General features: G+C 36.0%; 1 protein-coding gene across 2 annotated transcripts; it reads right to left on the minus strand.

The window, feature by feature from the left end:
- Positions 1-172: 172 nt before the first annotated feature.
- Positions 173-12,683, minus strand: vps16 (VPS16 core subunit of CORVET and HOPS complexes). Of its 2 annotated transcripts, none has more exons than XM_077199549.1 (22): positions 12,588-12,683; positions 10,679-10,767; positions 10,478-10,569; positions 9,143-9,271; positions 8,919-9,063; positions 8,682-8,797; positions 7,538-7,660; positions 7,260-7,315; positions 6,969-7,153; positions 6,453-6,529; positions 6,106-6,237; positions 5,836-5,999; positions 5,582-5,690; positions 4,325-4,459; positions 4,119-4,227; positions 3,896-3,993; positions 3,048-3,152; positions 2,793-2,870; positions 2,482-2,651; positions 1,892-1,988; positions 1,712-1,815; positions 173-719 (listed from the first exon to the last, which is right to left on the minus strand). In XM_077199549.1, the coding sequence occupies exons 2-22, from the start codon at positions 10,746-10,748 to the stop codon at positions 575-577; spliced, it is 2,439 nt and encodes an 812-aa protein (XP_077055664.1). In that variant the 5' UTR covers positions 10,749-10,767; positions 12,588-12,683; the 3' UTR covers positions 173-574. The 2 variants fall into 2 exon arrangements, with proteins under 2 accessions (XP_077055664.1, XP_077055663.1); XM_077199548.1 differs by lacking the exon at positions 12,588-12,683 and adding an exon at positions 12,051-12,282.
- Positions 12,684-13,921: the final 1,238 nt, after the last annotated feature.

Genomic DNA, 13,921 nt, shown 5'->3' on the forward strand with positions numbered 1-13,921 from the left:
CTTATTTTGGGCTTTTTAATTTCAATTTAACATGTCATATCGACTTTTTCCATAATTATGACTTAGTATGTCATTTTTAAGATTTACCAAAGCATGTTTTTTTTATTTCTTATGTGGCAGAAATGGGCTTCCCTAACTGTGTGATTTAGGTGCAACAATTCCATCGAACACATTTTGGTAGCCAACCATGGTTTAATTAAAATAACAAATGTTTTGTTATATTCATAGAGTCAGATAATCTCTACAGAACACAGGCATATGATCAATGACAGAATAATTCTACGACAAACACAATGGTTCATAATGCAACTGTAGGTACAAAGGTTAAGGTTTACAGTGAAGTGCAAGATGGGCACTACTTCAAGCTCAGTTTTCTTGCTGTCTGTCCTTTTCTCTGTGTGTCCATCCAAGACATTTTCCTTCATTGTGCAGAATTTTCATGAAAATGTTCCATTACGCCAGGATTTGTTTACACAGCCAAAGCAAATTCTGCTGCGTGCTTCTTTGCGGTGCACAGGAGTTCAATGTTTGGCAGCAAATGTAGTTGAGTTGAGCAGGGCAGAAGTGGACAGGCTCACTTTTTGGCAGCAGTGGCTTTAGCACGGTTGAGGCGTTCCATCAGAAGATGATCAGTGGTGGATGAGCAGCGTGACAGAACAGTACTGATCTCGGATTCACTACGCCTCTCGATAGCAGCCTCTGCGGCACCTTCCACATCCCTGAGTGACAGACAATATTATACAGTGGCTCTTTGTCTTAGTCATGAACAGTAATGTACACTCAAATTCTAAAGTTTGGGGTCAGTAAGAATTTTTATTTTTGAAAGACGTCTCTTATGCTCACCACGGCTGCATTTACTTGATCAAAAATACAGTAAAAACAGTAATATTGTATAACATTATAACAATTTAAAAGAGCTGTTTTCTATTTGAAAACATTTTAAAATGTATTTTTTTCCTGTGATGTCAAAGCTGAATTTTCAGCATCATTGCTCACAATCATTATAATATTCTGATTTGATAGCATTTGGTAACATTTCTTATTATCATCAACAGTTGTGGTGCTTATATATGTATATATATATTTATATTATTATTATTTTTTATTATTATTATTATTTTTTGTGGAAACCATGATACAATTTTTAAGATTATTTGATGAATAGAAGCAGCATTTACCTCAAATATAAATTGTTTGTACCTTAATAAATGCATTTACTGTCATTTTTTATCAATTGAATGCGTCCTTGCTGACAACTATAAATATAAATATAATGATAACTATATTAGCTGTGGACGATATCGTTCTGTGTATTATAAGCACATGCGACAGTTATGTCCTCTGCTGCTTTAAATGCTTGAGCTCTTTAAAGCAGGAAGGATTCTGATTGGCTGTCAATGTTTTTATAGTTTCTCTGTGCTGTAATCATTATAGTTGTGTTGTGGACTCTGCTATTCTTTTATATTTAGAACGATTTGAACTACCGTGTACATTTATCATTATAGTTGTTGTCCTTGGTGTGAACGAAGCTTAAATGTATTAATTTATTAAGTATTCATTTACTGACCCCAAACTTTTGAACAGTAGTGTATACTGCATTGAATTTTAAACCTAACAAAATAGTTTGTTATTTTGTTATCTAACACAATGATAGTAATACATTTACACAAAATGTTTGTCTGTTTAAATACTTTTCGTAATAACCTCTTACCCCACTGCAAGGTGAGCTTTGACCTTCTGCTCAGGTGTGACTTTAGAGACATATTTCTTGGCTTCAAATTTGTTACGGTGTTTAATGCACACCTCAACAAACGGCTGTAATCCAAGAAAGACAGAAGTAAGATCAATTCACAACAATAATTCTAAGATAGATCAACAGGACATTAGTTACCAGATATCCAATAGGAGACTTTTTGCTTTTGGCAAATTTCTCCAGCTCGTCCCAGTCCTCCTTCTCAGCCAAAGCCTTCAACTTCAGCCACCAGAACCTGATAATAAGAAACACCTTCACTCGTATCATCATGACATTCACATTATATTCATCTTTATTTAGAGACAAGCATTGAATAAGCATTACAAGCTTTGAAAAATATTTATACAGTATATATAGATTTATACCCCCCCCCCCTGGGTTACCCCCTGACAGCATATATAATTTTTTATAGGTTGCATTACAACTGCAGTCTTTAAAGTCAACATTAAATTAAAGCGTGATTACATAAGCGAACTGGTAATCGTTTTTTTGAACCGTCATTAAAACGAACCGTCCGAAGGAACCAATTGATAACCTGTCACTCACATGAGATCACAGCAATAGCAACCATCCAATCAATTCCCCATGGACATAATCAAGTCCCACCCTACCTTTTTTTGTTTGTTTAAAAAGCAGTTGCAATCAGATATGCGTCAAGGTTTTCAACACCGTCAGTGGGAAAGACAAACTATAAATCCTGTGAGTAAAACTATAGTTAGAAGGCACACCTCTTGTCAGGCACTCTGAAGTCTTTGTAAAGTTGTTCGGCGTGTTTGTGCAGTCCCACAGACAGAAGCATGGTCATGGTCTCATGAAGAGGGAATCCCACAAGCGGCTCACCCTTCTCTTCCTCTAGCTTCCTCTGAAACCGCAGCAGACGCATCTCATCTTCTGTGGCCTGAGAGAGAGAAAAAAGAGAGAGAAAGGCTAGAATTCCTCTTGATAATACACAGTCAGATGTAATGTTCTGGCTACACAGACAATACACTCTGACCCAGGCTGCTAATCTGCCTGTATCAGAAGAGTCTGAGGTCTTCACCTTGGCAGAAAATTCATTCTTGGCTTTGTAGTACTCGTCCACCGCACTTTGTAAAAGAGCGATCCGAGCTTCCAGTCTCTGCAATTACACACACAATTACATTTTTGTTCTTAGTAATAAAATAATAAATCTGCACAACATGCTAATACAACTGAAATAATTAAGGTGGAAAGCAAAGAAGACGAACCTCACCAATTTGTTGGAATGGAGCCATCATAATTTCTAAAGCTGCTATAAAGATTTGTAAGCGCCTACCTTCTCTTTATAGCTGGCCTTTACGTAGAAATTGCCAAGTTCTTCATGATCATCATCTTGATTGAAAAGATCTTTTAGTGTATCCTGCTCCTGATGTTTACAGAACTAAAACATAAAGACATAACAAACAATTAAGGTTTAAAAATGCAGAATACAATGCATGGACATTATCTAAGTATAATGCTAAAGTATTATTCAAGTATTATTAATATAATATAATATTATAGTTTTTATTAATATTTTGCATTAGCTTTTATTTGTATATTTTCAGCTTCATTTTTATTTTAAGTTTTAGAAATGTTGTGTTGTCTTTTATTTATTAATTTCTTTTAAAAAATATTTCTAATTAGCTTTAATTTTTATAGTTCCAGTAATTTTAGTACTTCAACTTCAGCTTATTTCAGTTATTTGTCAACATTTCTAGTTTCTAGTTTTTTCATATGGTATTTAAATTTGATTTTATTTCAATAATAAAAAAACAAAAATACTTCAACTAAAAGTTTTAGTTAACAATAACAACACTGTGGCTATATAAGAGCTGACATGAATGGTCTTGTTGAAAAATTGTCCTAAATAGGCAGTAGTAATGTTTCTGTCTCTGAAAGTGACATGTAAATAAAGTAACAAAATCATAGCCAATCAGAAGCGATTTGATGTTTAATACACAGCTATGAGCAGAGGGGTTTGGGCCAATGAGATTTCATTGTAGGCATTTGTCACATTCACATCCTTAGCTTATAATTATTAAATAGGTTAGTTATGATCCTCGTCATAAATAATGCCTATGGTTCTCAGGTCTGCAGCAGCAGGGTGTGTATGTGTGTGTGTGTGTGTGTCATAGTTTGTACCTGTCTATAAAGGCTCAGAGCCACAGGTTGGTTCCTCAACATCATGAAGAAGTCTCCTCTGTTCAGCTCATTCTTCAGGTACATGACCACTGTGTACACTATCATACAAGAAAACATGAAGGTAGGCAAGCCACCTCGATGTATCCAGTAGTCAATTAAGAATGTGTGTATCTGTAACAGGGTGTGTCTAAGTTTTGAAAGGTGGATGTGAATGTGTTTTTACCGAGGTCTGTGTCTCCACTCTCAATGGCTTTGCTCAAAGCCAGAGGACTCTTCTTCATTTTTAACAACAGTGGGACCTGCTCACCAGAGCGAGGCTCAAACTCCAACAACTGAAAGACAGAGATCAACACAAACTGACTGACAACCCATCAAATCAGTTAATAATAATTCTGTCTTTATTAGCACATGGTCTGTGCATGCATGTACCTTAATGGCAAGCTCTGTGCGTCCACTCTCATATGCTTTAGTGGCGATTTCAGAGTAGGAGATTCCTGCAGCATCAGCTAGTTTCACACTCACAGCTTTTGCTATGACTTCATCTGATTCCTCCTTCTGTTGGACCTACGTAAACACACACAATGGAAACAAACTTTTGTAGGGCTTCACTTGATAGGCACTTCACTAACAAGCTTCATTGTGTTGCATCGAAACCTCTCAGACTGGACGAAATGTCATACAAGTTTTAACAAGTGCAAAGAAAGCCGTCTACATCTGCAAATGTGCTCTGGTTCTGAAAAAAACCTTGATGCCTGTGGTTTTATAAAACTTATAATGAACAGGAGAAATCAATGTTATAATGAATGGAGATTTCAGAATAGGACACAATTATGTGTCCTATTCTGAAATCACAAAGGCTCACAAAGGCTACATTTATTTGAGTAAAAAACAGTAAAAACTGTAATATTGTAAAATATTATCACAATTTAAAATAGCGGTTTTCTATTTAAAATGTGATGATAAAACTCAATTTTCAGCAGCCATTATTCCAGTCTTCAGTATAAGAAACATTTTGCATTATCATAAATTTTGAAAACAGTTGTGCTGCTTAATATTTTTGTGTGATATTTTTTTTCAGTATTCTTTGATGAATAGAGAGTTTGAATGAACAGCATTTATTTCAAGTAGATTTTTTGTAACATTATTAATGTCTTTAGTGTCACTTTTGTATATGTATATATATACACCCAAACATTAATATAATATAATATTAAATATATAATATGTGTTAAATATAATTTAATAGATATAAATACAATATGTAATATTATACCATATTAATTGATTGTTGTTATTCATATTAACATTGAATATTTAAATAACAAAATAAATTAAATATTAACATTCAAATTAACATTGAATATTTAAATAACAAAATAAATTAAATATTAACATTCAATTCACATCAACTTGGAATAAAAACATGAAATCTGTTCTTCATAAATGGCATTTACTCAGTCTTCATCTCTCATTCTCACACACATGTAAAATAGGTAGTAAATGAAGCCAAACCAACCGCTTACAGGCATCTTCTGGCATTAGTAGCGTTTAATAAATGCATTATTTTTGCATACTTTTTTTATAAGTGAGGACATCACAACTGTGTTTTTCAACTTCTACAGGGATATTTTCAGAGATTCAGAGATCCTTCAAAAGTATAATAAAAAAGCGCGCACACACACACACCTTGTAGCAGGCCCAGTGTTTAAGTACTCTGCTCACTCCCTGATATTCCGGAGTCTTTAGATAGCGACAAACCTCAATAGCCAGCGGATAGAGTTTACGATACACCAGTCTGAGAAAGAGAAAGAGCCATGACTTAAGATGAATAATCTGCTTTGTTACATTCATTTTAAAACTTTACTCATTTCAAAGGAAGTAATCACAAAACAGATCCCGGCAATGGAAGCAGACAGCTGTTCTGCATAAAATCATCTCACCTGTCGATGAGCACCTGTAGGGTCATCTGTTTGAACTGAGTGTGGGTAAGAGGAATGCCCACGGTATAGTCTCGTACTGCATTCAACACCCGCAGGTCTCTACACATGCTGACAAACTGCTCTGGAGGAAAATTACTCAAGAAGCACTTCCCAAATGAAGCCGCCTGCAGGGAGAGCAAGAACCATGTCAATCATAAACCCATGATTAGTGTCATTCCTTCTGTAAATGAAATATCTCTCTTCCCGCAACATTCACCCAGTGTGGCTCACCCTCAGGAGTGTTTTCTGAGTCTCGGGTTCATGTTCATGTCCAGCGGCCTCCACACACTGCCTCACTGCCTCACTCAGCAGACTCTGTTCTTTAATCTCTCTCAGATACTCATCTGCCTTCTGACTCTCTTTCTGCAAATATGTTCACACACAAAAGCCATTAGACATAACAAACCTGTTGTAATTAGCTTTCACCATTAAGACCTTTTTATGTTGGCAAAACTGAAACATTTTGTCCGAATAGATTATCCATCTATTATGCATTAGGAAACTTTTAACGTTTTTCACTGTAAAGACACCATGTCAAGTTTTAATAATGTGTATCCAACATAGTTATTGTGTCATACCTCATATTCTTTGTGTGCCTCCAGCAGTAATGCTCCAGGAGCCATTGAGGCAATTTTAAAGATCTCCTCACATGCACCTGCAGAGAATCATGGGAAAATCAAATCAATCAAAACTTGTGGGGAAGTGGCTCAGTAAGGTTTTTTTTTTTTGGGCGAAAGAAAAGAAGACTTTTTTCCCAGATGCATAAATGTGAGTTTTATAATGTTACAAAATATTTATTTTTAAAATAAATACTATTCTTTTGAACTTCCTATTCATCAAGGAACCCTGAAAAAATGTATTGTGCTTTCCCCAAAAATAACAAAATATAACACTGATATTAATTTCTTGAGCAACCAGTCAGCATATCAGAATGATTTCTGAAGGATCATGTGACACTGAAAACTGGTAATGGCTACTGAAAAATTATCTTTGCCACCACAGGAATACATTTCATATTAAAAACATACAAAAATCTTCCCGACCCCAAACTTTTAAACAGTAGTATAGATTTTTCTCTATATAAATCTTCTAACCTGGGACCTCTTGCAGAAGCTCATGGTGTGTTCCACTGATGATCCGGACCCCGTCCAGCTCCGGCACCAGAATCGATTCATCGTCCAGGTGGTACTTAATTGTTTCTTTAGACTCTCCCACCACTAATAGAAGCCCGTCCCACATGACCACCGCCGATGGCTGCTGACTCTTGGGTCTGCGACACCTGCAAGAAAAAACATTACAAACTTGTCCTTAAAAGTAAATTGGAGTAAAAATATTGCATATACAAAATATACATAAATCAAGCAAAGTGTAAAATGATCTCATACCAGGCCATCTGTTTGGGAGGAGTTTTGATTTTGGTGTCCACTTCGCTGAGTTTCTCCTGCAGAAGACAACATTGATCACCTGATGCTGCTTTGTTGTGCAAAAATATTAAGACTGTAATTAACACTTAAGACCAAGTAATTCACTTATTAATTAAAGCGGACAGAGAAATGAACTGATTAAAAAACATTTACTTAGACAAGTTGCTAAAATTGTGAGCAGCATATACAGGTCCATACATGTAAAATACATTTAAGTGATATTGCTGGATTTCACTTACCTTTAGGTTGGACGTGCCCATCCACACATGGCCAGAGTCAGTGATGAGTGCCAGATACTTATAACTGAATGAGACACATATGTCAACTATACTGGATGCTTCTGGAGAGAGACCTGGAGGAGTCTGACACACACACACACACACCACACACCACACACACACACACACACACACACACACACACACACACACACACCACACACCACACAACACACAACACACAACACACAACACACACCACACACACACACACACACACACACACACACACACACACACACACACACACACACACACACACACACACACACACACACACACCACAAATAAAACATTATTTACCCAATTTAACATTGGCTGTTTTCACACTTAGTTTGATTGCTTGATCTGAACCAGAGTCCGATTCCAAACTGCACTTTTCTAGTACTTTTGTGTCATGCCACTGTGACTACTAGTTTCTCAATAAACATAAAATTTAAACCTTTGACCAAACTAACCAGGTCCTAAATAAATCACATTATACATTATTTTGATTTGGGACAAAAAGAATGACATTTCTATGAGCTAATAAACTACTCATTTCATGAAGCATGTAAACAAATTTAAAATGATTTTTTAATGTTTCGCATAGAAGCCTCTTATGCTCACCAAGTCTACATTTATTTTGTCGAAAATACAGTAAACACTGTAATATTGTGAAATATTATTCTAATTTAAAATAGCTGCTTTTTTATTAAAATATATTTAAAAATGTAATTTATTCCTGTGATGTAAAGCAGAACTTCAGCATCATCACTCCACTCTTCAGTGTCACATGATCCTTCATATGCTGATTTGGTGCTCATGTTATTCATTTGGTTGAATAACAAAACCCAAACTTTTGAACAGTATTATATATGAAACCCAATACATTTGAAGTTTAATGCACAGTATTCCAATATACCCCAAGTAGCTCTAGAGTGACTGTTGAATGCTTTTGGACCTTGGCTATTAAACGATTTTTATTTTTATTTTAAACATGTCATTTTAACATGACAGAAGACCTATGACAGAAGACCTATATTGTCTGAAAGTGAGGATTCATTCTAGAGACTGATTAAAACTGAATATCTGTGTAGTCTGAGTGTGTGTGAGTGTTCTTTACCACAGGTGTGCAGGCTGTATTGTCTAAGATGAACAGTTGAGATTCATTAGCCACCAGCACTTTACATTGCCTGTCCTGAGTAAGGACTGCCCAGCATGAGGGTGCCCCCTGTAGACCTGAAATAAAATATCACCAAATTAAAAAAATGACCATTCAGGTTTAGAAACCTCAACCCTCGCTTACAGACCCACGTGGAATTATGCATTCTTATAATAGCACAAATAATGCATTATTTACCTGGAACTTCAGGTAACCGCCTCAGTTTTATGTCGTCAATATTCGTGGCCAAAGTGAATCGCAAGGCACCTGTCAATATGGCAACTCCTGTCCCATACGGCGAATGGAAAATCTTGGTGTCCAGCACTTGACTCTGAGAAACTTCCTGCGAGAGAATCAATACTATGGCTCAGTGATGCATTTTGAAACATTTTGATGCATTTTGAAACCGTGTGCATTCTCACATTGCCCATGCTGAAGTGTCTCTTAAAGCCACCAAAGAGATCATAGACAAGCACAGTGCCATCCTCCTGAACACACAGTAGGTCATCGGTCACAGTCCAACCCAACTGCTTCACCACTCCACTCTTCCACTGAGACACACAAAGAAAGCGAGAGAGGTTACTATACAGCCTTTCTGTTTATAAAAGCAATCAAACAGAGCAGTATTTTTATTAACTCAGTCAATGCTAGGGCTGCACGATTTGATAAAAAAAATCAAATTGCGATTTTTCTAATAAAAACTGTGACTGCAATTCAAAATGCAAATTAAAATAATTCCAGGTTTGCTGTTTGTGTCTTGCTTGTTTGTAGTGCTGCACAATTTTGCCACAATTGTGTGTTTGATTATCAATATGACAATGAAATGATAGTAATAATATTAATTATTATTAATAAATTACTAAGTAAAACAATAACACTTTACAATAAGGAGTATATTAACTAACATGAACTTTCAATGAGCAATACATTTGTTACAGTATTTATTAATCTTTGTTAATGTTACTTAATACAAATACAGCTGTTCATTGTTGGTTCATTTTAGTTCACAGTGCATTAACTAAAGCTAATAAATGCTGAAGAAGTATTGTTTATTCTTAGTTAATGTTAACTAAGGTAGTTAACTAATGTTAACTAATGAACCTTATTGTGAAGTGTTACTGTAAAAACAAAATAAATATTACTATTATAATGTCAATGTAAAATAAAAAATGTGTATTTAAGAAAAATAACAATATAATAATAAGAATACCTAAAAAAATAAAAAATTACAATACTTTTGCTTCTCTTTTGTTGATAAGTGCTTCTCATTACATTTCCCCCAAACATTTACTGAATGGAAATATCAGGACGTAGCCTACAGCATATGTTGGGAAGATGCCACAAGTCAGTGTGGTAAACAATTAACAATATTAAACCAAATAAATTCTAACAATACGGTCGTCATTGCAAAATTAATGGCAAGTAGTGTAGGAAGAAGTAGTGTAGGCAAGTAGTGTAGGAACGCATGTTGCATTCCCAAATTTACGTTAAAGTGACCAAAACTCAGAGCAGATGCAGAGACGGAGTTCATGTGGAGAAGCATTTAATGCAAGCGAGCCGCACTGAGACGCTGGTGGAAAATGAGCGGCTCACATGCAAGAACACAGTGCCACGCTTCACTCCGAAACACACAGCGCATATACTGTACATTCAAATAAGTCACAGCCTTTGCAATTTGATAAATCGCACACAGCCACATCGTGATTTGTTTTATTTAGATTAATCAAGGATCCCAGAACGCCACTGTGTGTTCTTACTGGAAAACTGGCCAGAGGCAGTCCTGAGGAAGAGTAGATCTCTAACTGAGGTCTGGCACTTGGAGAGCGTCGGATGCGCCCCTTTAGGAGAGCTGGTAGAGAAAGAAAAGTCATTCTCTTTGAATTTCACAAAATAACTATGTACTGAGAAATAATCTTCCTCAACAACATTCAGCTGGGCTGATCTCACCCAAAACTCACCGATGGGACCCCCATATGGAGCCGCGGAAACCAGACACTCTCTCAGACCATCTTTCAGATTCCAGCCCATCTCATACAATTCAATCTTTCTGTTTCAGGAAAAAAAGAACAAAGAAGGGGGAGGTGAACAGGGTTAAAAATAAAAGCATAATAGCACCTGCTATGATTGCTTTGCTGGACAACATGAAGCCAGGCTAATACCTTTGCCTAATTAAAAACAACCCATGCTTTTGGGGAAACCTCCTTGGGGTTTTGTCCTCTGTAGAGGACACTTGTTTTTAGTCAATTTCTCTGAGATCAAACATGGCACATTTTTAATATACTTAAATATATAAGCAGACATCCTGCCATCCACTAAACATATCATTTCAGTGATATGTTTAGGGGATAGAAATGACAAATGTCTGGGTTTTTGGCTGACATTACAGTTCAAAAACATATCATAAGTTAAAAAGCATGGACAATATTTTTTAATCATCAACTGAATATGATTTATTTTTTTACATTGCTTCTTATAAATAAATATCTTCAGGAAATGTCAGTGTTTTCAAAGCAGTGGATGGAAGGCTATATATTGGAAACTTCAGGACTTTTTCCTATTAAGTTCAAACAATACTGTCACTATTGCAGTACATAAAGTTCATAAAAAAGGATATTATAATAAAGAACTAGTTTTGAACATTGTTCACATAAATTGAGTAATAAATTAGTAAGTAAATAAACCATTACATTAATACATAATTCAGTAAAATATAATAAAATAGTTGAGAACAAACGTGTGAGGTCTGGTTCATGTATTTAGTGGAAGTTGAGATTTCTGTCAAACATTTAATTAAACAGCTTTTAAAAGCTGGCACTGCAAATATATACTTCATATATACTAATGTGTACACATAAAACATACAAACTTTTTATAAACCCAAATGTATTTTCCAACACATTTATTATATCCTTGTTGCAGAAGTCTGATACTTTGCATGAAAAAATGTGAACGAAAAGCATCGTTTTTGACTGCAGTTGTCTTGCCTTCATTTTCGTGATGACCATAACATATGAATAAAATAATTTAACCATGATCAGACCAATGTGATTACAGTAAGATTATATAAAACAAACTAAGGTATTTGTTGAGAACGGTAGCCTAAATACATTTTGAGGAAATAGGCAGTTGTGCTGCCAACCAATTCACTGCCACTCATGACAGCTGTCACATGACCCAAGTGACAACTCATAACAAAACTACAGACGTTCAGTTGAAAAGCTCCACTGTACCTAAAGGAGTAGGTTGAGCATATGTGCAGGGTAACGGTTTCATACACTCATATTCGGCACCCTTTAATAAGCAGAATGATTAAGCTATTCTGTTATTTACCTGTAAAAAGCCTCGCCCAAAGGGTTCCAGTTCGCTGTGACAAACGCCATGACCTCCTCTCCTGAGGAAACGTTGCAGTCTTTAAGTTTATGATAATTGTCCCAGTTAGCGCTGCATTATAATTAATTATTTTTATTGTGTTGTTTATTTCATTCTCCCTCGCCCATCTCTTCCTATAATCTTCTTCTGTTACTGTGATGACGTTGATCAGAGACTAGCGTATGTGTTTGGCGCCTTGCAGTGTTTTGGAAGTCGCACTACAAGTCGCGTACACTAAAAGGGCTTCGATGCGGTTTCTAATTGCTTATTAATTTGATTAATTTATTATATAATTCATCATGTATTACAAAACAATACTTTTCAATTAAGTGGCTATACGTTTCTCTGTGCAGTTAATTATGAAAACATTATTGTCCATTCTGCTGCTGAAGAACGTAGACTGAGTTGTCACGTGGTATGTTACTTTTCTCAGCGCTGGTAAGAACAGGTCAAGTAGTTTGCGGTTACAAGGCGATTTGTAAGACAGCGAACACTTACCAATTATTAAAAAGCGCTTCCTTGAAATCCCATGCACCTCTGGAGGAAGAAAACCTCATTCAACAGTAATTTGCCGCGCAATAACTAATGATTTACGGTTTACCACATGGTGTCGCTGCTCCTCCACACGTCACATCTCTCCAGCTGCACCACACTTATATGAACACCTGTTGTGTCGTTTGATCCAATGGACAGAAGAATGGTGCAGGTGTGTTGGCTTAAACGTACATAATATTAGGAACCAGTCTGGGCTTAGCTATTGTCTTTTTGTTTTTGCATTGAATGGATCTCTTTGAAATGTAACCTCATTCAGCTAGAATGTAGCAGGCTGTAATCATTAGGACTTTTGTGGTGGGAGATAACATGCCGATGTTGAGCGTCTCAAAATCGCATCATTGTTAATATTACAAAAGCAGTCTTGCTATAATTATGCTCTTGTCTTGTGAGGTTGGGGGTTGACTATTTAACTGTCAATCAAATGAGACCACTGGGAATCATTTTTTCATCAAAGAGCACAAAACAAATTAGCTAAAGGATAAAACGTTTATTGACAATAATACATATAGACCATGTATTATAATACGTTTTATTTATTGATGTTTATTTTAAAAATAGATTCTGCTGTCATTTTTATTATTTTTATCTAATAGGTAGACCTTATTGTTAATTCTATCCTAGAATGTGTGTGGCTGCGGGCTAAAAAAAATCTGTGAATCATTCTATAAAATTAGCCACATTACAAAAGATCATATACATTGAATCATATAAACATCATTGCAAGCAAACTTTGTGTTGATTCTGGAGAAGTTGAAACAACCATTAGTGCTCAGTGTGAGTTAGGCCCTTGTCCCAAATGGCACACTCCGGACTTGTGGACTTCCTCAGAGTCCACACTTTGGAGACGTCATGTAGTGCAGACCTATAGGGCCCTTGGCGCGAGTCCAAGAGGGCGCATTGAGAGGTATTTTTGGGACAGACTCGATCGTCACGCCGGAAATAGGAAGACGGTCTGGTTGTTGTTATGGACAGGAGCTGCAGGTTCGGGGAAATATGCTGCCAATTGTTGTTGTTGTTGTTACACATGACTCAGTAAAGCCCTGACATTTGGTTATATTTATTTAATGAATCATAATGCGATCGTATTATTCAGCGCGCTATTATTAGCCTATGTTTGAGACATTAACCACTGGTCGATGACCATAATGTTTGTATAAACTTGTATGACCTAGTCCTAGGTCATAAAAACCGTAATGATACATACACTTAAATATTTTCTTCTCAGCCATGTTAACAATTGTCCATGAGCGAAATCTCCTCCCATCCGTTGTCTGATT

This window comes from Siphateles boraxobius, unplaced genomic scaffold (genome assembly GCF_051911475.1).
Source record: "Siphateles boraxobius isolate OS27281-9 unplaced genomic scaffold, OSU_SipBor_1 41, whole genome shotgun sequence".
Taxonomy (NCBI): domain Eukaryota; kingdom Metazoa; phylum Chordata; class Actinopteri; order Cypriniformes; family Leuciscidae; genus Siphateles; species Siphateles boraxobius.